Source organism: Ambystoma mexicanum, chromosome 2p, assembly GCF_040938575.1.
Source record: "Ambystoma mexicanum isolate Mex_15411 chromosome 2p, UKY_AmexF1_1, whole genome shotgun sequence".
NCBI classification, from domain to species: domain Eukaryota; kingdom Metazoa; phylum Chordata; class Amphibia; order Caudata; family Ambystomatidae; genus Ambystoma; species Ambystoma mexicanum.
Genome location: NC_090923.1, coordinates 814,035,487 through 814,062,583, shown reverse-complemented (window position 1 = coordinate 814,062,583; position 27,097 = coordinate 814,035,487). Strand labels below are relative to the sequence as shown.

General features: G+C 45.0%; 1 protein-coding gene across 1 annotated transcript in view; it reads left to right on the top strand.

Annotated features, from left to right (window-relative positions):
• The first annotated feature begins 11,443 nt into the window (after positions 1–11,443).
• Positions 11,444–27,097, top strand: part of BLVRB (biliverdin reductase B) — a 203,341-nt gene continuing 187,687 nt past the window's right edge. The window contains exon 1 of the mRNA XM_069644493.1: positions 11,444–11,680. Within this exon, the coding sequence (XP_069500594.1) occupies positions 11,596–11,680 (85 nt within the window). The 5' untranslated portion in view covers positions 11,444–11,595. The remainder of the gene's footprint in view (positions 11,681–27,097) is intronic.

The following is a 27,097-nucleotide window of genomic DNA, read 5'->3' as shown; positions in this document are numbered from 1 at the left end:
ATTAGGGGATTCATGATGATGTCTTCGCTCAGGCCATCTAAGTATTCATCTGTGTCTGGTGTTGTGTGTTCTGGTTTGTTCAACCTAAAATTGGGGCATTTAGGTTGGGGAAAGTACCCTGCTACGGTGGCACAGGTATATATTTCCTCTGTGGTCTATATGGACATTTATTCTTCCAGTTGCCCACTTGTTCACAATACTTGCAAACCATCGGATCTGGAAATTCCCCTGGCTGACCTTCCTGTAGGGGACCCATGTCCGTTTCCCATCCTCTTCCCCTGAAGCTGCCTCTGAAAGCCCCATTCCCTGCCAGAGAACCCTGGCTGTGGAGATTCTGTAAATGTAATACATAAGCATGCTCTGTTTTCTTTCTTTTGATCCTGGCAACCTACACAGTGGTTCGCCACTGTGACAAGTTACACTAGAGATGTATTTTTCCATCGGCTACATATCATATTCAACTGGGTCTGCAGGTTGGGCTGGAGCCCTGTGGGGATAGGCTACTGCCTCCTTGGCAGTACATTTGGGTTTGACTATGCCTGCATGTTGGGTGAATAATATTTTTAAACTGTCAAAATAGACCAGTGGTGACGCTCCCTCATTTTACTTGCAGTTAATATTGACCCAGTCTGTTTTCCAGGGGCATACCTCTGGGATAGTGGTCAACAGTCTGTTCAGAGCTTGTTCCAATTCAGTCTCTGTCTCTGGGTCTGTTGCAGGCCGCTGACTCTGTTGAGTAAGTATCTGTCTAGCTTCTGGTCGTATAATCACCCTCATGAGCTGACTCTTATCAATCGATGCAGGGTTGTGACAATGGATTACAGTCAGTACTATTGTTGTTTGGTTTGCTTCTGCACAAGCTCAAATCCCTCCTCAAGTGTATAGACTATCCTCAGCCTGCGCTACTGAACAGAGGGTCCCTGGAATGCCCCCAGTGATACCCATAAGCATGACAGCCTGAAGAGCCAGAAATGCAAGATGCCAGTCCGTGTTTGGCCAGCCCCCAAGAAGGCCAGTGACATCTACATATCCGAACAGATATTCTCTAAGACAACCATTCAAACCTTAGCCAGCTGACGTCTTCCTGGATACAGGTACCTGAACAAGGGTCATGGATGCAGGTGCCTCACTGGACCTGATCAACTAATGATAAATATTCAGCTGTGCTGATGTCATTAGAGACACCACGAAATAGTAACGTTAGCCATGAAGCAAACTGGCATCCCTGCTAGAAGTTACACAGACACACACTTGCACACACAGAGAACATGCCTACACAGTTGTGTAGATAGAGGACAGACACATATACATATTGTCGAAAGCCTTTCTTATTTTCTCATTAGCCAAACGCAGAAACGCAAGAAAAGCAAGACATGCAGAGCAAGCTTGCAGCCACTTATTGCAACTAACCATATGGAACTACAGGATCGTATAAGGAACCTGGAAGGACCAAGTAACACCAACCCGTAAGGAAAATGATGCAACAAAGATGTATAGAAATAATAGCATAACTGTAGTAGAATTACATGAAGCCACAGGTCTCAGAATATGGGACAAAGGAAAGCAGATTTTGCAGCCCACTGTCCAAGGCTGGTGCTCGCAGCCAAGGTCAGAGATGAGCAGAACATTCCTGGCCCCAGAGACAAGGAACCACCTGCAAAATAACAGAATAAATCCTCACTAATTGCAGACCGAAAAGCTCAGTTTTGCTGTCTACACCCACGTGGTATGGCCGAGCCGAACAATAGCCATTTACCCACGGTGGGAAGAGGAACATTTCCCAGCGAAGCAGAAAAGAATTGATACGTGTGTTGTTTTACAATGTTGCAACCCTTCAGGCACTCTCTAAGGCAAAGTGGTTATATCAGTGGCAACTATGGGGATACATAGTCTTTCTCATCACCCTGAGAAGGTACACAGAGCTCTGAGAACAGAGCTGGGTCCCAGGCCTGGGGAGGCCAGCTCCAGCCAATCAGGGAACACAAATCCAGGGGTGGATGGCAAAGGGCAAGGGCCAATGGTAATCCGATGACCCTGCAACAATGTAATAGATAGTTTTCGGGGAAGCCTCAGGCAAAGCCACCTGACATGAGAGGACCAGTCAGCTAACTTCTATAGGGGCGGCTATAGGTAATAACATTCCAGACACCCAATTGTGTGAACTCATAGGTATTTGTGGAAGAGCCCTAACTTGTGACAACACACCACCACAGCACCACACCACGAGGCCAGGAGCTGTGATTGCTGGAGATTCCTCTATTTCCTGTATGATCCCTGTCTCTTATGGAAAATAAAGGACAGTTCTAACTTGCCCTTGGCCGAGTCCTCTGTCTCTATACTGGGGAAGGGTTCATTGGGCTCTGGGTGCTCTGAACGGTGAATGTATAGTGTGAACCCGAAACCTCTGGTATACCTCAACAGTACCATAAGAGGCGAAGGAGGTATGGTTGTCGGACTGTGCCTGTTTCCCCTTTATGATTGAGATAACTGCTGGTTTAGTAGTAGTGTGGGCTGAGTACAATTTGTATTTACTGCTCATCCCTGTAATCCTGGAGAGCAGTAGCCATGCCATCACAGTGTGATCCTGGGCAACTCATATAAACGTAAAGTGCATGACATGTCAAAATTAGTATTCCCTACTTATTTGAAAATTATCAGCCATTCACAGTGAGTTCCTTCTCAAAAGTAAGATCTTCAAAAAAGTCTCACTCATGGTTTAGCTGGCTATAGTTTTGCCTCGTATATAACAACAATAGTGACGATTGATATATTGCACATCACAAAGTCATTTGTTTCTTGGCTCTCACAAAAACCATGTCCCCCTTCTAATCGCAGTCTGTGCATGGATATGTTCACCTTATTTTATTTACTTTTGCATTTATGTAGCGCCCAAACTCGAAGGTATCACGGCGCATGTACAGGGTAAGTAGGTTCGTACAGGAAAAACAGTGATCTTGGTAACTTCTAATAAATATCCTCTGCTATTGTGTCTGCTGTGTTATGCACACCTTTTTCATATGGCTGCTGGTCTCTGTCCTGAATCTAGGTATACGCCAACAAATTGCAACGTTTCACCGGGAACAGTGAGTCGACATTTTAGTGCATGTTACTGCCATATTTTTATGGCGGGTAAAGGGTCAAACCTGGTGAAATAAAAAGAAAATGGATTGGGGATTAAGAAGGAGTGGTAGAATGGATGGTGTGGGCAGCTGGACCCCCATTCAAATTACTGCATTAGCATGCAGTGAAATGTTCATTGTGGTGAGTTGCCATAGATCATGCATCTATACTATGACCTCTTTACCTTGCTTGTGGATGCTATTGTAAAAATGTGCCCTGTATCTTTGACAAAACACAAGTACCCTCAATGTGGACTCTAATGTTGCCTTTGAAATGCTACTTGTGTGTTATTCTGTTTTCAGCTCAGATTAAGAGGTCGAGGGCCTAAGGTTAAAGTGGCAAAGTAGTTCTTGTGCCTTTTTTTATCATTGTTGGCCTGGCACCGCATCAAACTCTGGTTGGTATTGTGAAGGTTGGGGGAGGGAGGAACAGAGATTCTTTGATACCTAATTTTTCTGGTTTGGGGAGGCACATTTGGCAGTGCTGTAGGTCCCAAATTCCATTAAGATGTCTCTAGTTTGTATTCTTGGGACACATGTTTCACCTGAGTTTTCACTGTATTTGGGTGATTCGGGTCCAGGTGAATTTTTAAGAGATTGGGATACATATTCAGGTTAAGATTATGACAATTCCTGCTTATTTAATGTTGCAATGAATGAAGAGGCATTTTCCAGCCTGCACATGTTCAAAGCAAACAAAGTATAAAGTTAATAGAATAGGTCAAATGTACAGAAACGTTCCTGCCAAGAATGCTCAAAAAAGGTCTTGCATCTGGCTGTTTCTTTAATATAGAAACCAAAATTAACTCTTTATTTGCAGATGGAATAAAATCGTTTAAAAAAAACTGTGTGAAAAATCACTAAAAGTAATGCAAATAATTAAGTGCAGAGGATGTGTCTTTTAATTTGCATTACTTTGAGAAATGTGCAGATATCCTTATTCACAAAGGTGACTTTGTATTTCCAGTGGGCTGTGCTAAAGCACATATAATGCACTGCACATCCCCCTTGCATACATAACTGCTGAACCCATATGCATGCATTAGTGTTGGCCAAACCCCAAACCCTCTCCCGTAATAATAGGCTCACAACTTGTGTCAAGTGTTAGCAATAAAAGGCTGTAGGATTTTATTGTACAGATATGGGTTATGGCAAATACACAATATCACATATCATAATGGTATCATACTTTTGGGCACCGGGTCCTGAGGTTACCCCCTCTGACCCGTGCCGCCTTCTTGTGTCCCACGACTTGTTGTGGGCACCGTACAGTGCCTTGTACTTCTTTTTGTTCTTCTCCCCTTTTTGTAGGGTGGGTGGGTTCTGTGGTAAAGAAGCAAGAAGATTTGGAAGACACTGAGTAAACAGTGAACCTCCTGTTTGCTTGGGTCCCCGTTCAGGGTCCACAAACAGACTGTGTTTACTCAGAGCATGCTGCTCTTATTTATAGGACCCAGGGAGGCCCTGGGTCTTTGTTATGTATGTGGTGGGGGCTGCTGTTGTCGCAGCCCCTGGCCGGATAGCCGACTGTCTGGCCCCCTGGTGGGGGCAGGTCTTTGAACCTGGGCCCTGCCTGACGGTTGGTTTCCTTATGGTGCTTAGCACCTTGCTGTTTGGAGGAAGGGTGAGGTGACTGTTCGCACCTCACCCTTCCGTGGCTTTGTGCTGCCGAGACTGTGTGTCTCTGTAGCTGGGGAGAGGAGAGGAGCAGGCACAAATAAGGTTGGGGCTGCCCCTCTCCCAGCTGCTGATGGTAACAGCAGTTACCCTGCCTTGCTTATGGGATGCCCATGCAGCATTGCCCATAACTGCTGAACCCATATGCATGCATTAGTGTTGGCCGAACCCCAAACAATCTCCCATATAAATAGGCTCACAACTTGTGTCAAGTGTTGGCAATAAAAGGCTGTAGGATTTTATTGTACAGATATGGGTTATGGCAAATACACAATATCACATATCGTAATGGTATCATACTTTTGGGCACCGGGTCCTGAGGTTACCCCCTCTGACCCGTGCTGCCACACGCGGGGAGTTTGTGCGGCTGACCGTGTTCCCCCAGAAGTATGCCCTAGAGACAGCCCCTGTAAGCAAGAGTTGCATTGATTTCCCGAAAGAAATGCTCCATGTCCTCGTTAGATAAATGGGTGCCATCGTGAAGAAAGAGGTCTGGGTTGCCTAGTGTAATGGCTGGGTGTTTTATGAAACCCAGTCCTCTTGTCATACAGAATCTCTCTATCCCCCTGTTCAATTTTCTTCTGGAGATGTCTACAGATGTGTAGCAGTTGGCCCCTAGCCATTTCTTTCTTGGTAAGATGGCTCAGAAGTATATTTCAGTACCCCTCCAGTTGTGCGAAATGCCTGCTAGGGAGGAGCAGATTTCTTCGCATATGATTCGTCTAGCCGTGTTGACTAGGTCGTTGCCCCCTAGATGAATGATCAGGAAATCTGGGGGGTCCCTGTATGCCACCAATTCTGCTAGTGTTTCGTGGACGTCGGCCCACCGTAGGCCTCTGTATCCCCACCATGAAGTAATGGTGTTTCTGAAAGGTGGCCCTTCTTTAGTCTCTTCTGCCCATCTGCCTGTCCTGAAAATGAATGAGTGGCCGACTATCCATGCTGATCGGAGTGTGGTCCTCGATTCGCCTATTGTTTCTGTAGTGGTGGGGGGGGGGGGGAAAGAGAAGAAAATTTGAGGGAGGATGGCTATATCAGTTGTGGTCTGATATATCTATTATAACAGTCTGACTTCCATCCCCCTATGTTTTTTAGTTGTTGCGGTGCTAGGCCTCCCTGCCATGCTGCAGTGGCGGCACCTATCCTGAAGGAATGGGTGCCGAAATGTTTGGGGTCCCACCCAGCCTTGCTGATTGCTTTTATCAGCACCCCTTTAAATTGGTAGCAGCTTAGTGCCGATGCATCCTTGTGGATTAAAAAACTCCCCCCCCCACTTTGGGTCGTTGTGCGTAATAGAGGTTGGTGATGCAAACCGGACAGTTTGTTGCTTCATCAATGCAACAAATGTTGATGGTTCTTTTTGCACCCGTTTTTGACTGTTGCATTTCTATGTTAACACTCTCCTGTCTCACCCTGACTTCCATGACACCCAGGCCGTTTGTGGCCTTGGTGCTGGAAGCAATGAGTTCTCCTACCCGGAAAGCCCCAAAGTAGGCTAGGAAAAAGGCTGTTTTGAATAACATTATCTCATAAGGGTGCCAACATATGGCTTCCAACTGGCTTGCTATCTGCACAAGATTGTTGAAATCAAGGGGTCGGCGGGTGTCCACTTGGGAACCCTCTATTCTGCCCCATCCTTTCATTGCATAAGAGATGAGGGCGTTCTGGGTGGGGTCTGAATCGCCCCGTATTTTTGTAAAATATGAAATTGCCACCAGGTGTCTTTTTGCCCAATCCCTTTTGAACCCTTGTGCCCGAGCCCATTTTAAAAATACTTCTATGTCTTTAATCGTTATTAATTCTACATGGTTTAAACCTGCGGCATTAAATACTGTCTGCAAACACTTACTGTACTGTGTTGCAGTAGTGCTTGCCACTGCCCTCTCTACTATCTCCGTTAGGAAGCCTGTGAGGTTGTTGGCACCCGTTGATGATGTGCCTGATTCTTGTTGGGCATCCCGGCCTGGGCTCTCTGGCGCTGGCGTTGATGCCAATGTGTTGTTGGCACCCGTTTTAGAGGTGCCTGTTTTATGTTGGTCATCCCGGCCTGCGCTCTCTGGTGCTGGCGTTGATGCCAATGTGTTGTTGGCACCCGTTTTAGAAGTGGCTGGTTTCCTTTGGACATCCCGGCCTGAGCTCTCTGGCACTGGCGTTGATGCCGTTATTCTTGTCTTCCCATTATTGCCCAGCATTCTGCTGGTATTGGCGTCATCTGTTCTTGGGCGTGTGGCGCTAGCTCTCTGAATCTTGTTCACTGGAAGCGAGATAAAGCATCAGCAATGTTATTATCTGCCCCTGAAATGTGCTTCGCTTTGACTACAACGTTTTCTTGTAGTGTGAATGTTGTAATGGCTCGTAATACTTTCAGTACTAAAGGGCATCTTGTAGACCTTCTGTTTATGGAGCCCACTACCGCCATGTTATCACACCAGATCAAAAGTTCTGTGTTCGCTAGTCGCATGCCCCAGATGTGTAATGTTAGGCAGATGGGAAATATTTCTAGGAGGGTGATGTTTTCTGTCCACCCTGCTGCTTGCCATGAATTGGGCCAGTGTCCTGCCACCCATTTAGAGTCTAGTATGGCTCCAAAACCCCTTGCTCCCGGCTGCATCGGTGTATAGGACCCTGTTTGACCAGGTATTTAAAGGCATTTGCCAAAGTAAAGACCCGTTGAAATCTCTGAGGAATTTTGCCCATGTTTCCAGGTCTTGTTTAACCTCTTTGCCTAGCCAGATATGCAAGTGGGGTTTGGTGAATGATTTGATTTTGAACTCTAGGCTTCTGGAAAATATCCTCCCTTGAGGTATTATTCTGGATGCGAAATTGAGACTGCCTGCTAAGGATTGTATTTCCTTTACTGTCCCCTTCTCTTTCATTATCAGGTTTTGTATTTTAAACAAGAGTTCTGTTATTTTTATTTTGGGGATTCTGCAGAGCCCCTTTGCTGAGTCTATTTCGATGCCCAGGAAAATTATGTTAGTGTCTGGTTTGGCGGTTTTCTCCTTCGCTAGGGGAATTCCCCAATGGGCGGCCATGTGCTCAAGTTTTGCTAAAGCCCTGCCGCATTCCCCAGAGTTTGGTGGCCCCATAACCATGAAATCATCTAGGTAATGTACTATTTTTGTCCCTGGTCTCTGCTTTTGGAAAGCCCATTGGAAAAAGGAACTGAATTGCTCAAATAGTGCACAGGATACTGCGCACCCCATGGGGAGGCATCTATCTACATAGAATTTGTTGTTAAAAGTGAAACCTAGCCACTGCTGTGACTCTGGGTGGACTGGCAAAAGTCTAAGAGCAGATTCGATGTCCAGCTTGGCCATCAAAGCGTTTCTGCCGCATTCTTGTATGAGCCTTACCGCCTCTTGGAAATGTGTGTAAGATACGGCGGATTCTGTGTGTGGGATGCCGTCATTTAAAGACTGGCCTTTGGGTAGGAAAGATGATGGATTAGCCTCATTTTCCCGGGTTCTTTTTTGGGGACCAGGCCTAGTGGAGATATTAATTAGTTCTTTAAAGGCATGCCGTCCCAGGGACCTGCTATCCTGCCTAGTTGCAGTTCTTTCTTGATTTTGGTTTCTACTTTCTGGGGGTTATCCCTGGCTGACTTCACTCTTCTTCCTTCTTTCAGGCTGTAATGCAATTGCTTTGAACAGTCCAATGTTCAGGAAGGAAAAATGACGCTGCGATGTACAGCGAACTTCAAGATTTGCTAAAGAAGCAAGAAGATTTGGAAGACACTGAGTAAACAGTGAGCCTCCTGTTTGCTTGGGGCCCCTTTAAGGGTCCACAAACAAATTGTGTTTACTCAGAGCATGCTGCTCTTATTTATAGGACCCAGGGAGGCCCTGGGTTTTTGTTATGTATGTGGTGGGGGCTGCTGTTGTCACAGCCCCCGGCCGGATAGCCGACTGTCAGGCCCCCTGGTGGGGGCAGGTCTTTGAACCTGGGCCCTGCCTGGCGGTTGGTTTCCTTATGGTGCTTAGCACCTCGCTGTTTGGAGGAAGGGTGAGGTGACTGTTCGCACCTCACCCTTCCGTGGCTTTGTGCTGCCGATACTGCGTGTCTCTGTAGCTGGGGGGAGGAGAGGAGCAGGCACAAATAAGGTTGGGGCTGCCCCTCTCCCAGCTGCTGATGGTAACAGCAGTTACCTTGCCTCGCTTATGGGATGCCCATGCAGCATTGCCCATTAGTGCTGAGGTCATGTATGTTGCTCCATGCACTCTTACTGTATATGTATGTTATGTGTTTTTTCCCATGTACAGAGCTCGTAACATTGCAATCCTACCTGACTAAATGGTAATCCTTTAAGAAACGTCCGAGTCTACATCATGAATGCTTAACAGGTGATTGACTGCCTGAGGCTTACTGGCCTTTCTGAGGTCATTGCCCACCAGCCATGGACATTCCCTATTATTAAATAAATAACCTCAGTAGTCCCCATGGAATAAAGCTCAGCACGATTAAACTTTATGCATCCCTAATGCATGACTGACTTCCACTCCCTGACAGGCTTTCCAGCAGTAGTTGTCTATTATGCGTTCCCTATAATGTAATATTGCAAACCTCAATGAATTGTCCACCCGTGAATGCTGAAAAGCAGACGCATGCAGGATTGACATGTGACTGACTCTCCTGGTCTGACATATCCTACAATTCCCCACTTCAACTTTACTAATGTGATCAGCTTCAGAAGGTTGAAAGGCTACGCTCTCCTTATGCATTCAAACCTGGGACTGGCAGGTTAAAGACACCTCTCTTTAGTACGTGCATTAGTTTACTTACATATCTAACTGCAGAGAGCAATGTGGACAACATTCACAGATGCACAGGACTCCACTTATTCTTGCTAACCCGTGCCCACCCACCTCTCCCGTGCCCCTAACCTTTATCTCCCGTCCTGAAGCCTTTTCGGTTATTTTGTACACTAGCTCGAACTTCTCCCAAACTTCCCAGAGGATTTATGGCTCTTGAAGGAGGTTCAGGAAGAAGAAAACTGTGCATCAACCAGAGAACCTATCCGAATCTCACTAGTAGATTCACAGGAGCCAGCGGATCACTTTTGAAAAGGTTTGCCCAGGCTTACTACTTAGGAGCACCGAAAGGTGGGCGGTTAGGTGAATGGGTGGCAGTTTAGTTTAAAGGTGGGAGGGAAAGTGAGCTAGGAGGAGAAGTTTCAGATAGTAGTTGGAGGAATGCAGTAGCGAGGACAAGGGAAGGATGGCAGGGCCACTGTGATATCTCATATTAGAAGTTTGGGGCAAAGCCCTCAGCTGTGTGTGAGGAGAAGACGGGGTGGGGACAAGGAGTATCAAGCATGGGCTCTAGGGTCTTGGGAACTTACTGGGGTGGGAGCAGAGAGAAGAGGTGAGGTTGGTAAATATACATGCATTTTGCAAACTGTACATAAAATTACTGACATTTTGCTGAACATACATGGATAGTGCAAACTGGAATGTGATTGATCGAACTGGGAATGTTCTGGTATTGTGCAACTAGGAGTATGTTCGAATTGTGCAAACTGGCCCTATACTAGCATTGTGCCCTCTGTGAATATGCTGGTAGTGATGAAAAGTGAGGTGAGAGCGGAAAGGTATGCTGCCCTAGCTTAAAGAAACGGGGGTCTTTTTGTAAATTCCCTGTGCTTCGGTTTTTTGGGCGTGGTCTGATGACAGAGATGCCCCGTGGTTTTGCATGTGTGTGCTGTCTGGTGAATGGGGGGTGGATGTAGGGTTCTTTGTTTCTGGGCAGGCTTTCATCATACCTTAGAATATTTGGTTTACGCACACTGGAAACACGAGGGGACTGTCGAAACTGGGACATTTTGCCATACTGGGATTGTGCAAACTGGGACTATACTGAGTTGTATACACTGGCTTTGTATTGGAATGAGCAAAATGGCAATACCTGCCACACTGAGGTTTGGTTACATAAGGTGATGGTACTAATGGCCACATGGTCTGGCATATTGATCACAGCACTTATATTACGGGCATGTTTTGCAGCCGCTTCAATCAGATTTTAATGGCGCACCGTGGAATCTTGAGCCAAACCAAACTCTGATATGTAACACCGTAGAATACTTAAGCACATAACACTAGACACGCACTGCCAGCACCTGTCCCCGGCACATGATGGCAGCCCCAGTAAATAAGCATGAAGCAGCCTTACAGTACTGAGTCTGACAGCAACGGGGCATGTGTATTGCAGCACCTGGGATGTGTATGCAGCGTCCAGGTGTTTACTGGAAGCGCACTCTAGAACATACATGCTAACGTTATCTTCCATTCAAGAGAAGCTAATTTAGTCCTGGTTTTAAATGCGCATTCTTTTACTTGTAGTCCTAATTTTAGGATGGGTAAATGCAGAACTACAAGTGCCAAAATGCAAAGTTATAACGGGCCTCGACTAGCGTATACAGAATGCAATGGACAGTACTGGCATCTATGTCCTATGATCCCAGCCCGTGCTTTAAAACTCTATAAACACTATATTTGTCCCTGCCGGTATTCTTGGACAAATTAATGAATGGAATGTGGGTGGTGACCACTGCACTGTCTCGCAATCATTACCTCTCTCTGCGGTTTGCTCTGGAGGCACTGTCTCTTTAAGGCCGTGGGTTATGAAAGAAATGTGACGCCCACCCCTACACAGGCCTCTCCCCTTCCCAGATAGCTCTCACTCCAGGAAGCAAAACTCGAATCATTTGCTCCCGTCACACTGAAAGCTCTGTAACTGCTATAGACGACGAATACTCCAGCCCCAGGACAGTTGTTCCATATCTCAGCTCACACCCCACAGCATGGCGTCCTTGGTAAAGAACGTTGTAATCTTCGGAGCCACTGGCATGACCGGGCAGGCGTTACTACCACAAGCCATCAAGGCAGGTGAGAAGCTGGCGCAACACAGGACCGGGGACAGCATGTGTTAGGCAGGGAAGCGGGTGAGAGGACACAGGCAGTGTATCATGTGACACGGAGAAAGGACACAGGCACCCGGTACGATGCTGTATAGAAGGCAGCATGAGGGTGGACAGTCTGTAGAACAGCTTCTCAGGCTTTGAGGAATTCGGCGTCTAGAGACGGGAGTGAATGGCTCTGATGTTAAGCCATCACCAATTCTGTTAACCCAAATTTGACAGAAGGGGCAATTGCCAAGAAAAGGCAGTCTCTATGCGACTTTTTCCTTTTAACCAGCTGTGTGCCTGCATAATGAAAAGGAAACGCCGTGGTGTAGGACGTTTTGATTTTGCAAAAGGGCATGGTTTATGCGCACAGGGAAAGCGATTAGCAAGTGTAATGTATGTATTTTCTCTGATTTCTCCTTGAATTGGCCCATTGCACTGTATTGTACAATGTGCATTCTTTGATCTACCTTGATAAATATGTTCTTTATTCTACTGCTGAAAAATGAATACAAATACTGCATTAAGGAACAAGGGGCATGTGAAAGTAGTACCTATGTATTTAGGGCGCACCCGCAGGTTTTTCAGTTGGTGGCCTTTTATTCCGATGTACGTGTCTGATCACACCACCCAAATGCGATGAACATTGTGAATAATTATTGGTTCGTTTCATAATTGCTGGCATTGTTTTGAAGCCTCGCAGAGGTTTTGGTGTCACACTCTTATCTTTCATGCTAACGTTCCGGTTCCCTTTTCTTCCAGGACACAGTTTGTGTATGATATGATAGGTTATTTATAACGTGCTTAATACCCAGAGGTTTCTAAGCGCGGACCGGGGATCGAACCTGTGGTGTGCTCTGTGTCGTCTTGCTTCCAAGGAGAGCACGTTGCCCCTGAGCTATCCTCCTGAGACAATATAGAGAGTTCTGGCCCCTTTATGGCCGCAGGGCTTCTACTTCTTTCTGAGTGGATTCACTCCTGCTGGATCGAGCAAGGAGTGCAGGCTCGCATACCTCCTAATCTGAATATCACTGAAGCCCCCCAAGTGTCGGAAGAGTCTGGCAGTGCCTACAGACATGGTTATGCAGTGACCTGCATCTCATCACGCCCACCACAGGTGCCCCTTGTCCTCATGACACTGAACCTAGCTTCTTTTTCGGCCAGCTTCTCATTCATCGGCTGAATGAAATTACTCTATTTCCATTTTTTTTTTGGGATTCTCTGTTTTTTTAATCCAGAAATTCACATTATGCCAAGCTCATTTCAATGCAATTCTACTGCGATAAGTCCGAATTAGTAACTATCGGTTCCTATGGGAAAATCCATTTGTCGCAAATATCTCTTTCTTGGTCCTCACTCGCAAAATTGATTAAACTGACATAACCAGTCTCTGGGGCCCAAAATTGGACTTAGGGGTTAGTTACCAGTCAATCATACCTTTCTGCAGTTCTTGGTGGTTTGGCAGTGTGAAATCAGTATTCTTGATGCTGTGCAAGCCAGTCAAGCTAAATTCTTTGGCAGTGATGTATTTAGGCCCAAGCAGGGAGCAAAGGTTGACGGTTGCTTAGCACAGTTCGAGTACAGTGTCCGAGCGATGCGCTTCAGATGGCTCACCAGGGTAGTTTAGAAGATCGGGTCTGATTCGAGACGTGGTTACTGCTGCTTACGGTCGGCATGTGACACTCCAGCTGTTCGAGTCCAGTGATCGTGATGATCCTATGTGTGCTTCGATGAGGTGGCAATTCGGTGTCAGGACATAGATCTCAATGGGGAACAATAGCAGATAGGAAGTCTTTGTCCGAAGCAAAGTATTCAGACTGAAGCCCAAAAAGTCTCTTTTGAAAGCAAAGCCTTTTCAACCCCCTCTTCTAGGGCCAGCCAGGTCCCTTCTGCCAAGAATTCAGTCTCTCTACAGACTGTTTTCGCTCATGCTTTCTACAGCTGGCCTTCAGGTCTTTCTGCTGTAGTTAAGTTTGGTGTATGTAAGGCATTGTGTCTATGTCAGCTGATCTCATAAAGCAGAGAATGTGAGTGTCCCTTGAAATTGTAGCTGTTGCTGCCTGTGAGATTGTATCGCAGTTTTCATGAACTGCTCTCAAGGTTTTTGCTCACCTGCCTGTCTCTGGTTACTAACTTTTCTGCACCCAGGATTGCATCTAGAACCTTCTCTGTTCATGGCCTTTGCCCTTCTAGCAACCTTGCTGACCGGACTGGATCCCTCCTTCCGCTGAAATTAACTTGGTGCTGTCCACGTCGTAATATCTCCTCTTCACCTTCTACAATATTCCTCTTCAGTTTCTTTTGACTCTACCCAACCTACGCCTATGGTGTTCCACTATCTCTTATGTACCAACTTCACTCTTTCTGCTTCTTCCCAACGTACTCCTTCCTTCCTTCCTCCACCTCCCTGCAGCTCTTTCGACATCTCTTCTGCTCCTCTTCTGCTCCTCTTACCGTGCTCCAACTCCTTTCTTCCAAAGCCCTTTGCTCTGACATCCCTCATCTGAAAGCACCTACCTCCGGCTGACTCCTGTGCCCTATTTATCTGCAAGGATGTTTCTGTGATTGTCCTCAGCTGTGTTTGTGTTTTTTTTTTTTTTGCGTCACTGATACATGACCAGGGATTGCACAGACGCAGGCCAAGTATCACAATGTGGCTTGGCGCACTCTGCCTCCTTAGCTACCACATCAACCACCCTTGGAGACAAATACGGGATCTTATCAATCACAACACTAGTCCCTGTAATGTCAAGCACTTCCTCACTTTCACTTGACTGCCCTTTCTTGAAAGGAAACATATTTCACAAGTTTGTCTCACTGAATGCGAGCGAGGGATCCCGAATATTCATTTAGTAGCCAGTAATACGGATAGGGAATTGAAGCATCCATTTTGTAGGCAGTGAGCTAACTGGGACTCAGACACCCATACTGTATTCTGTCCCTTTTTGCAGATAATTCAGACAGATCACTACAAACTGAAGCATCTCCCATAGCCTGTCCACAATAAGCTGCATGTTCTCTTGGGGAAAACTAATGGTGCTGGTCTGGTGCCACCTTCACAGGTTGGGCTACACCAGAGACTCTAGGAGATTTCTACCTTGTTGAATGTTGCTTATGCTTGACTGTGGGCTTTGCTTTGTCTTGAGTACATGAATGCAAAAACTGAACATTGCTTTAAATATCTGTCTGACCACTCTCTGTAATTGTTGTCTTGAAAGATCAGCCTGTTGTTCGGGTCAGGAATACCCCTGCAATAATCCTTGCCATTGCTCATAACATTGCCAACTCATTTGATAGCTTGTGGCAGGCAATGTTTGTTAACAACTGCCCCATTACCTTAATGTCAAGAATAGAAGGGGAAAGAACAGGCACCAGGACTGTGGCTTACACGTGTTGGCCGTGCCCAGACACCTTTCTTCAAAGCACAAGCATGCCTCATACTTGCTGAAAAATAATAGGGTCATGCAGGCGTCTACTACTGCAGTCCCCTTTGCACCTGTAATGAAATTACTATGCTTTATATAAAAAAAAAACGTTTGTGAGATACCAGGATGTAGGCTTTTAATTGCATATAGGGAAAGTATTGTCACAAAGTACCGAGGGGATTGTCGGTTTCTTAAAACAAACGTGTGAATGCCAACAAGTTTTTATTAGACTGGTTAACAAGAAAAGTGGATAACCTAAGCAAGCACAACTTAAATACTTTGCTGGGTCTCACTGGACCTCCAAGTGATTTTGGCAGAAAAGGTGGATTTCTTCAGACATTGGAGGGAGAAGGGGGGTGACAAAGCAATGTGTACCTGTCTTCAAAATGGATCTGATAGCTTAAGACAAAATCAAATTTCTTTAATGGAAAGCAAAAGAGAAAATATTGCTCTTGAATTAATATAACACGCCTCTCCATGGCACAGTCTAGACCCCAGGAGATAAACAATTGCTGCTTTCTCCAGGGACTTCTGGCACACCTGTCATTTCTTGGGGATCTCTTACTGGCACGTGGTAATGGAGTATATAAATAGAAGCTGTGGCCCTTAAATATTTCCAGCCTTGGGCCACCACAGCTGGATAGGTGACTGCACAGGTAGCCTATGTAATGTGGGGAATCCTGCGGATACCTCACCAAAAACCTGCCTAATGTCTCTTCCTAGGTAGCCAGGAGAGGGCAGACGCTTCCTGATCCCAACCCTGGGGGTGGTCTACTGTGGGAGAATCACCTGGGCGGGGGGGACAGGGCCCAGGGTAGTGAGGAGATTCGATTGAGAAGACACAGTATTTCTCCTCTGAGAGAGATCCTCTTTCCACCATGTCGGAGGAGGTTGGGCCTAATCGTCTCTTTAATATATCTCAACCTTCTAGTAAGACCGAAATGGTAAACTCCAAGATTGTAACCCTGCAACATAAATCAAAAGAGCAGGTCTTTTATATCCCTAATAATAAACATCTTCCTCAATGCCAAAGGTATAACAAAAGGAGTGACGGAAATGTAGCCTTTTCTACATCTGTCTCTAATACGATTAAACCCCATAATCCCTCTTCTAAAAATGTTAGGGGAATTAAAACCATCCTTAAAGGAATGGTTCGCCCAAAAAATGTTATTGCAAAAAAAGATGGGCAATAATAAAAAAAATCGATTGGCACCTTTTTTTTTTTTTAAGTCCCTAAGTAAAATTTTGAGAAAATGAAGCTCAAAGGGGAGCACATGGGGGCATCCATTTTGTGAAATGGATGCCCGCCGCTGTGCTTGCTTTGGCTTTTGTGGCACTAATGAAGGAAAAGCCAGCCAGCTGTAGTAAACAAAAGCTACCACTTGGTGGCTTTTCCTTCATTGGTGCCGGGACTCGGAGGACGGAGACCGGAGACTACAGGCAGAAAAGCTGCAGCTGCATCTCGGTAAGTGCTATTTTTTAAATAAAAATAAACCCTACCTGCGGTTTTATTTCTAAGTTTTCCGGGCTGGAGGAGCCCGGAAAACTTAGAAATAAAACGGCAGCTTTAAAAACTTTGTATTTATGTTTGCTGTAGCTTTTGAAGCTACCGCACACATAAATACAACGTTATTGTGTTTGAAAACGCTGCGGTTTTTATTTCCAATTTTCTCAGGCTCCTCCAGCTCGGAGGAGCCTGAGAAACTTGGAAAGAAAACTGCAGCGTTTTTGAAACACAACCGCATTGTGTTTCTGCTGCCGTGGCTATCACTTTGGGTCTCAGGTGCTCCCGGAGACTCAAAGTGAAAGCCAAGGCAGCAGAAACACAACGCGGTTGTGTTTCCATGCCGCAGTGTTTCTGCCTAAAGCTGTTTTTCCATATGGGGCTCTCGGGCTCCCCGTGGGGAGCCCGTAAGCCTCAAATGGGAAAGCAGCTTTAGGCAGAAACACTGCAGCGTTTAGCATTTCAGAAAACAACCGCGTTGTGTTTGAAAACGCTGCGATTTTTCTTTCCAAGTTTCTCAGGCTCCTCCGAGCCTGAGAAACTTGGAAAGAAAAACAACAGCGTTTTCAAACACAATAACTTTGTATTTATGTGTGCGGTAGCTTCAAAAGCTACCGCAAACATAAATACGTTTTTAAACTGCGGTTTTATTTATAAGTTTTCCAGGCTCCTCCAGCCCGGAAAACTTAGAAAAAAAAACACAGCTAGTGCTTATTTTTTTAAAAATAAATAGCACTTACCAAGATGCAGCTGCAGCTTTTCTGCCTGTAGTCTCCGGTCTGCGTCCTCCGAGTCCCGGTACCAATGAAAGAAAAGCCATCCAGTGGTAGCTTTTGTTTACTACAGCTGGCTTGCTTTTCCTTCATTCGTGCCGCAAAAGCAAGCACAGGCGGGCATCCATTTCATAAAATGGATGCCCCCATGTGCTTCCTTTTTAAAATTTTGAGCTTCATTTTCTTAAAATTTTACATGGGGACTAAAGTGGCAATCCGATTTTTTATTTTTTGAACATTTTTTTTTTTGTATTATTGTCCATCTTTTTTTGCAATAAAATTTTTTTGGGCGATCCATTCCTTTAAACTTATAAAAGGAGTGGAAAACGCCAATTTCCATAAAAATGAACTACATGTCCCAGAATCCACATGGATTGAGATGAAGAAGAGGGCTGTGGCGGCATGTAGAAGTAAAGAACAGGCAAGTAGGCCTAATAGCCTTTGCCAGGGTCAGGCAATTAACATTAAGGGTCTGCACCTGATTGTCAGTTGCCCCACCTGAGAGGCATAAAAGGATGCAGCAGGAAGGAGCTTGAGCTGGAGCAGGAGAAGAGCACGAGGCTGGCAGTTCATGAGGAAGTGTGATCACTTAAGGACAAGAGAAGAACAAATTTCACCTGCAGATTCTGAGTTGTTCCTGTGTTCCCAACCCCTGCCTTGCCGTGGCTGCACTGAGAGATGCGCTGAAGTTGAAGGTCTTTCTACGAGCTCCTAGTAGCTGTGAGTGCAGAGCTGAGATCTTGCTGCAACCCGAGGCCCATGTACAGAAGCAAGCCGAGGGACAGAGGAATGAAGGAGACTTCTCGTGGTCGAGGCCGGGCTGGAGACACCCATGCTGCAGAGGGGTGTGGGTCCCATGGGTGCTTGAAGCAGTAGTAGCAGGAAGAAAAGCTGAGAAGTGGAAGCAGCCCACAACCGCAGTGTTTCTGGAGATCTAGTTCTAATGCAAACATTGTACATCTTTGTAGGCAAAGGTTGTTGTTACATTCACAATGCAGTGCCCTTTAATAAAGTTACATTGAAAAACATTGGTTCTATTGCACAATGTTGAGGTCAAGGTAATAATTTAGATGAAAAAGAAAGTACTGCAAAGATTTAGTGATAAAATCACATCTCTGTTAAAGTAGCAAAGAAGGCAAGTTGAAGTTGCTGGGGAACTTTGATGCTGGAAATGCATCAGAGGGACAGGGCCTCTGAATCCTTTGTCCTTTATTGCTTTTAATCATGTGTTCTGTCTTGTTTTTCGCACAGGAGTTCATGTGGGACTCTTGGCGGTGCAGCTCTTCCTCTATTTGGTTTGGTGAACAGACCCTTGAGATACCCTTATGGCATCCATGGGTGGGAGTATGACCCTGTACACCTAGTGTATGTTTTTGGGCACCTTTGTGTGGCCCACAGAGCAGGGTACAGGCTGGTGGCAGCTCTGTGCTGAATTGGACAGGTGCCCTGCGCATCCTCCATTTTGGGATGCCCAGGCCCTGTCATTGGAATCAGTGGATTCCTGATAGGAAACAAGATGGCCTCTTGCTTTCTATTGCCTGTTACATTACTTTTCCCGAAGTCCTGGGAAGCCCTGACTCTGTCTCTTCCCCCTGACTGGCTGTTGAGTGGAAGTTCCATATATGGTATTATGGGGAAGTCCAGACCGGCTAGAGCCTTCCCAATGACTGTATGTTGTGGGTGGGACCTGGGTGAATGGTGTGTGTGACAAATATGCATTGTGTGTCATGGGTATCTGGTATTTGACACAATGACTGAGACAGCCCTGCCCGAAACTGGTATGAATGCAGTGTGTAGTGCTGAATGGCAGAGTGCTTGTCTGAATCCACATTCTGTGTTGTGAGTTTCTGGATGGAGAAGAATGGCCTGAAGGCACCATGTGCCTGATTGGCTGCCTAACTGCCCTTCTGAGTGATTGGTTGCCTAAGTATGACCCAGCATAGTGAATGGGAGATCAACAGTATATCTAGGGGCCTCTCTCATGAAATTGTTCAGAAGCTGAAGTTGAAACTGATGCTTAACTTTGAAGCCACTGGAAGAAGAACTGCTGCTGTCCTTCGCTAATCTGAAAGTTGCTGTGCTTTCAAGGAACTGATCCAAGAGAGGACCGGGCTAGGGGACCTCTTCCTGAGCTACGAGGGACCATTGTGCACCAGCTGTTCTTTGCCAAAGCTCCCTGTTAGACAGACCTATGGAAGGCTGCCGACCCTAGACTGGGACTGCCGTGGAATCACGAAGAGAAGCGCCTGGACATCGAAGTCCATCACAGTCGCCGACCGCCGTCGCCGACCGGAGCCGCAGTGCTCCTTTGCCTAAGACATTTGATCCAAGGACTCCCTTGCTCATCCTCATCGACCGCTTTCGTCCTGCCGGAGAAAGTGAAGGCCACTGAGAATCCGTCAGTGGGTTTCCCGCCACCCGAAGGCCTCGGAGACGAAGCTTTTGAAGCCAACCGTGGTACCGTCCCATTCGCCGACGACCCAAGTTCTTCATTGACTCTTTGCGGCAACAAACACTCGTTGAGGTGCACCGCACTCCTCAGCTTGCAGGACGTTTTCGATTGATCGTCAACTAGCACCCCAAAAGCCGAAGCTGCTGCTGCAACGACAGTGTTCACCCTTTTTCCCTTTTTCTCAACGATCCATGACTCCTGCTCAAGAAGAATCCGTCGATGACCCAATGTTGAAATCTGCTATTCCAGGTACATTGGGGTTGTAGAACTATTTAGAAGGAAATAATACTCTTGTGAACAATATATGGACTGGGCTTATACGATATATCTTTTTTTACAGGTTGCTCAGGTGGGGGTATCCTCATAATGAACTGTGCCTCGTGGTAGGGGGTCAGTATTCTGCCAACTGTTCTAACCAACTGCTTTCCTCCTATGTCTATTGTTGGTTCTCTTTATTACTTTATTTGTGTGACATTTAAACTAAGTCCAGTTGATGCACTTTAATTAAATCTGATAGTAATTGTGGTACCACATAGAACTGTGTATATATTTGCCATTGTAGATTAACTGAGCACAAAGTGAGTGATTGTGAATGTGTATATAACCTTGAACCTTAATTATATAAAGACTGTGGTTTAACTAACCGCGTGTGGACATTCCTTTGTGGGTGCTTGGAGACTACACTGTACTTAGGAACCAGCCCGCATCACCCCCTGAGAGCTAAGCCTTGATTGCTCGCCACGATACCAATAATAGAGAATCTTGGCTGGGGCCTTCCGTGCCTCTCCTCTGCCATATAGAGAGCAGGAGTATAGACACCCCCATCCAGTCTTTACAGGAACACACACCTAAAATGGACGGTTTTGAAAGTAGAGCAACTGTGATGCATGCAATGCACTTTTGTTGTGGAGAGAAGAGCAAATTCTTATTTTACATCTTTAGGAATAAGTTCATTTTCAATTGCAGCAAAACCTATCGTTTTATAACCTCTGATAGTGGTAAAATGAAGCCATGGATTATGAAGTAGGAAAGGATTCCTTTATAGGAATACATTGAGTAGCATGTGGCACACTCTTTGTTTTGTATGAGATAGTGTTTGGCTCAGGCTAAATGCACCTGAATCTCATCGAGGGATTCCTTGTGAGCGAGGAGCCATAAAGAGGTGAGCCAAATGGATTTTCCCATAGGAAATCCAAGTTCCACATTTGGACTAATCTCAGTAGAATTGCGTTGAACTGAGCGTATTATAATATGAATTTCTGGAAAAAAATACAGAATCCCAAAAACTAAATTGAAATAAGCTAATTTCATTCAGGTGGTGAATAAGAAGCTGGCCGAATAAGCAGCTGACTTCAGCCTGCGAATACACGCTGTCCGAAATAAGAAACTAACTTCAACGTCATCCTTCCCTCAGGTTCTGACAATTAAATATGTGAGCAGCACAGTACGTGCCTGTGACATTTGGTGAAACTATTTTCTTAATGTAGTCCCATGTCTGGTTGGAAGACTTCCCTCTAATGTGCTTCTGGTTATGAGGGAGGCTGACTGCAGGACCCTCCTGTCTGAGAGCTACTGCCTCTGAAAATCACCTTAGTCAAGGCAGGGGCAGCTACAGCCATGGGCGTGAGGGCTTACATCACCCCAGAAAGTAGACAAAAGTAAACTAGGCCAGGCAGAGCCATCCTAAGATTCCCCAGCGCTGCTGTCTTTCGCACAGATTCTTAATGTTAAGCCCTTCATTCGGACCACAGGGCTGCAGCGTCAGGGGTGCAGCGTGCAGGTGTCGGGGGGGGGGGGGGGGGGGGGTAAATAAACTATGAGGGGGACCATATTTTCTGACCAGTTGTCACTTCTATTAAGTGGCGATGCTTGCTAATTCTCTCTGTCATTGAGGGATATCCATTTCAGCCCCAAGCTGGGCTTTGACTCTTATTCCTGCAAAGTAAACTGAATCTCAAAGTAAACCTAGCTCTGAAACATTAGAATGCTGATTGGACTATCATATATGCTTGCTAAATGCACGCATAAATGTTACTATATCTGTCTTTCCCATCAATATGTTACAAGCCTGTTTCAAATGATGAATTAAAGTGAGTGAATTTATCACACAGACTCTTCTGGGCACCGCTTTTAGATCTTAAATGTAGTAAAACCCATTGGCAGTTTACAGCACTCTAAAGTTGTCTGATATCAAGTGTGAAATCGGCCAATGTTCCCTTTTTAGGCTCTCTTCGTATTGCATTCATATTCTTGTGGTCGTGCATTTTCAAACAAGTACTTCACATAGAGGCAAAGTGGCATGTGCTTCAAGAAGCCAGTCCTGCACAATATGACCTGTACACTTTTTCATCACCAACTGCTTTTCACTAGTGAAGTAAGGTGAGAAAAGCGGGCAGTGGTTTGTTGGCATTATTAGTGTTTGTGCACACATGACAACATCCCCCATTCCAGTCAGGAGATGCTAATCTAGGCCTCATTTTAACTTTGCACTCTGGGACTTTTGGTTCTCTTTCCCCTTTACAAAGCCAGCACTAAAAGTCCTAAAATGCAGTTCAAACCAGGATGGGATTAGCACCCCCTGACTGTAATGGGGCATGTTGGCATGTATATTTGTGGGCTGTTAGATTGTAGCAGTTATAATCTGCTACACATGCAGATTAATGTTGTGTGGCAAAACATTGTTAAGGATACCAATCGGGGGTCATACACCGTAAGAGGACACTTGGTCTTATCCTGTTATGTGGCACTCAATAGGAATGCTTTTTTAAAAATTTCAACGAATTCAAGTTGAGCCGATACCCGATCTGTCTCACGCCCCCCTTTTACAAATACCCCGGGTCACAATGGACCATGAACCACGCCGGTTGGTGAAAATACAATATTTATTTATTTTTAGAATTCACAAAAATCGCATATATTTTAATATTGCGCAGCAATCACCAATGGGGTGATAATTACAATAAAGACTACTGTAATACACTTGGTTAACCTTCTACATGAACATATCCAAAGCACAATTGAATAGGAACACTTTTTGAATTAGTATAGATGGCACCCAAGTTAAGGTTTCCCCCTGCAATGTTCCCTCAACCCACAAATAATCAAATTCTGAGTGGATGGAAAGAAGCAGCAGGTAGCTGGTGATAGGAGGCAGCAAACAGAATCAACATCCGACCTTCCCTCACAAAATAAGATTTTAAACCTTTTGTAATGGCATAAAATGACACTCAGAAATTGACAATTAATGTGCAGTTAAATGTATGAGGCATATATGATTTCTCACAAAGGCAGTAAGGCATAAGCACTAGCAATCACAAGGCAATGGATCAACAAAGGGCATACAATTCTAAAACAAGTGGAAAGCAAGAACATGCTGCAGCCGAATTCACACGTTAGAAAATTGCATTTTTGTTTTCAATTCCTGTTTAAAATGACACCAACTAATTTTATGAAAAACGGGTGAAATACTTGGATTTTAAATTTTGTGCTGAGAGACAGATGTATATCACAGCGATAAGATAGAGGTGAAAGGATGTTTCTAGCTACGAAACTGGATGAGATATACAAGCTAGAAAAAGGTTCGATTTGGGTAAAATAAAGCTGTGAAAGAGAAAAGAAAATCAGCTGAGAAAAGTACAGGTTTGACTTAAACTAGATTATCAAGACTAGAGGGACACAGTAAGATCCAAGAGTGATTTGCAACATCACCCCAGTGTTCAACCTTATGCGGAAATTACTTTGATTACTCAAAATATGACTAAGGATTTATGATCTAGGCAGGACAAAAAGGAATAAGAAAGTGGCGCTAATGTGTGGAGATAAATGACAAGATGCACAGAGAATTCTGACAGTTGCACAAGTTATCATAGGGTTGCTTAGAGAGTTGGACAAAGACACAAATCAAGATGGGGTTGACTGTGTGATGGAATGTGGATACTTACAGTCCGCTCATTTGAGATTAGGCACAGTCAACCGGGTTCTGGACTCCAGGACTCGGGTCACCGGATGGCGAACTCTCCTGGCAAAAGACACCTGCATAAACGTCTTGTCACAGCACAGCGACGCCTCGGCAGGATGGAGCGGGTTGCAGCGGGTATGCAGTTAGTGGGCAAAAAGCCAGTCTGGTTTCATGATGCTTCCCAAAAGAACACCACAGCTTTCCCTTTGGTTATTGGGATTTTAAGATCTGGGGTTTCTGGATTGAGTTCTTGCTGGGATGGTCGGCAATGCTTTGGTCTTGCAGTGGGATCTGGAATCGGCTATGCTTTGGCTTTGCATGGGGATCTGGCAAGATGAATGTAGAAAATCAGGAATGCAGGCGCAGGTAATTCAGGAAAGAGTGTCAGAGTTCTGTCAGCCACCCTTTATATAAAGCATGGTGACATCATAGAACTATACGGTGGGGCAGGCTTAGCTGAGCACGCCTCTTTGGTCAGGGGTAATGGTTGATGCCTTGATCTCAGTTGGTTGTGTTTCAAAGGCATGCTGTCAGATTTATGATGTGAGTGTTACAATGTCCAGACCCTCCCACAGCTACTTAAGCTAAAATCCAGTTTTGACATAAATGGCACATTTGTACAGTGGTAGTTTTTTAACAAATTACATAGGCAGGTTACATATTCTATGCAGCATATGCCAGTCTAACTCTGCAGTCTGTAAAACATTGTTTAGCCCTTCTGATAATTTTTGGTCATTTTTAGGGTGACATTTTCGGCCTAAAATTCTATAACTTTATACATGCATGTGGATTATCATTAGGCATGTCAGCATTGAAATTTGCAGTGGCATCGGGTATACTTTTCGTCGATTACCCAATTCTCTGCCATTTCTATTCCCAATATAGCACTGAAATCTACAATGTCTTAAATTAAAACCCACAATTACGTTAAAGCTGTTTCATTTTTTTTTCATTTGTGTGCATTTCTGTTGGAAAAATAACCGTCTTCAAAGTTTCTTAATAAAATAGTCTTTTGAAACCAATGGGCTGGCATTTGTCCTTCACTGGACCATTTTATTTTTCTTCAGCTACCACCAACTGTCACTTCAGCTCAGAGTGGGGCTAGGGGTGTCCCAGTTTGCTTGAAGGTTTTATGGCCGCTTCCACGTCACAGGTTAGTGTCCCAGATTTCCATTGTCCCAGCCTGGAGCACAGAAGAATGTCTGACGAGCATGTGAACTTTTTTTGTCTTGGTCCATTCAAAGTTTTTCAAGCTAGCAATTATCACTTTCGTGTCCTGGAAGTTTATAGTGGTCCCTTTTGGGGGAAGCCTTAGCTTAGCCAGTATGGAAAAACCTGTTCTGGAACTTGCAAAATTCAGCCAATGCAGTTTAATTCCTTTTTTATTTTATTTTTGTCCTGGATCAAAACAAACATGTTGGATAAAACATTATATATAATCTCTTTTCTTTTTTTCTTCTGGTTTGCAAAAGCCCATTTTTTTCCATGTGTAAAGCCAGCTGGCATTTTCCTTGCAAATTCAGTTGGTTTATTCCATCTGCACTTCCACATTGTTTTGTAGCCATAGTTAGCTTCTTGGACACAACAGTCTGTACAAAGCCAAGGTCTCTTGAGATTGACATGTGCGCAGAGAGCTAGAATTTCTTTTAAAGCATTGAATTTTTACATTTTATAGCAAAGGTCAAGCATTTTTCCGTGTAACTGAAGTAAAAATGTTGTTGATTTTTCCCAGATTTGGCTGACAGAGCCTGACATTCAGGGATCATGCTTTCTTCTGCTGAAGCACAATGTGAATATGAATGGGCATGGCAAGGCCTTATTAATAAAAGTAGTTTTATGAAAATAGTGTCAGAGCAACATCCTTTTCAATGTGAAATATTCCCTTTTTCAATGGGAACTTTGGGCTTGCAGCAAAGCAGTACTGCTTTTTCACTCACCTTATTTTGTACATGTACGCAATACACTGGCAGGCTTTTTTCTGTGCGCCCCCTTGTTACATCCTGCCCAATATGTGCTTGGTAAGCTGGTGCACCCATCTTTTTGTAGTTGCAAAATGCAGTTTTGGTGTGAGGCAGTGGTGCTCAAAGGAGCCAGCGCATCCATTTTGTTGTTTCTGCCAAAGCGCGGCTTGTTTATGGAGAAGAATTCTGTTGAGTGGGTCAATGTAGCCCACAACATGAGCATAGTAATGGATCTCCAGCATGCATGTTGGTATATGGGAATGTGGGGGGTTGTGCAATCATTCAAAAGGCCCCTTTTTAGTTCACATCTAAACCCCCTAACCTCAGGATATCTCTCACCAGATTGCAATCTGTTGCACTTCTTCACAGCCTGGATAGCTCCTTTTAAAAGGAGCTATCCAGACACACACATGAATACAATTCAGCCTTGGAGTCTAAAGGGTAATCCCCCTAGACCAGGGGTCTGCAATCTTTGGGTCTCTGGATGTTTTGAACTACAACCCCTCACCAGTCCTAGTCAACATGGTCAATGGTGAGGGATCATGGGAGTTGTAGTCAAAAAGAGCTATAGGTTGCAGACCCCTGCCTTAGACTTATATACTACTATTAAACCAGCAATTAACATCATAAAGGTCAAACCGGCAGAGCCTGATAGGTATACCTTCTACCTCAGTGTAAGGGCAAGTTATATCTTTAAGAAGTGGGTGAGCTGATAACATTAGAAACCCCAACTGCAACAGTACAAAGACCAACTCTGTCAAATCAAGGTTCTATAAAAATATAGACTTTTAATTAGCCAATAAAATGCAAACAAAAAAACCACCCCATTAAAGTAAGCACAGCCTGTACAAGGGCACTCTGGGAAGATGAGCAGGGGTCTTCAGGCAAGGTCTGGTCTTGGAAGAAAAAGGTAGAACATTTGGGCTAAAACGTCACTACTGTCCAAAAGGTGGATCAGGGCATGGGACCTCTTCACAATGCCTCGTCTTTGAGGGCTCAACATTGTTGAGCGAGGCTTCTAGGAGCTTTCAGAGGTGGTGATATTGGGTTGGTGAGTTGGTCAACGTGATCCAACACGTGGTGCGGTCCAAACAGCAACAGTAAGTGGCATGAAGTAGCTTTGGACAGGCAGGTTTTTATGGGTTGGTTCAGTTCAAAAGCAGTTCAATGGGAGCCCAGATCTGTTCCTTCACTTCTGGGAGGCCCAATTCAGGGTCTGCAGGGACAAGGAGAGTTCTTAATCTCTTCACACACTCCAGGAGGCTAGATGGCATGTACATGGGGCCCTTCACCTCCAGTGGCCTGCAGTGAGGCCTTGCTCCAACAG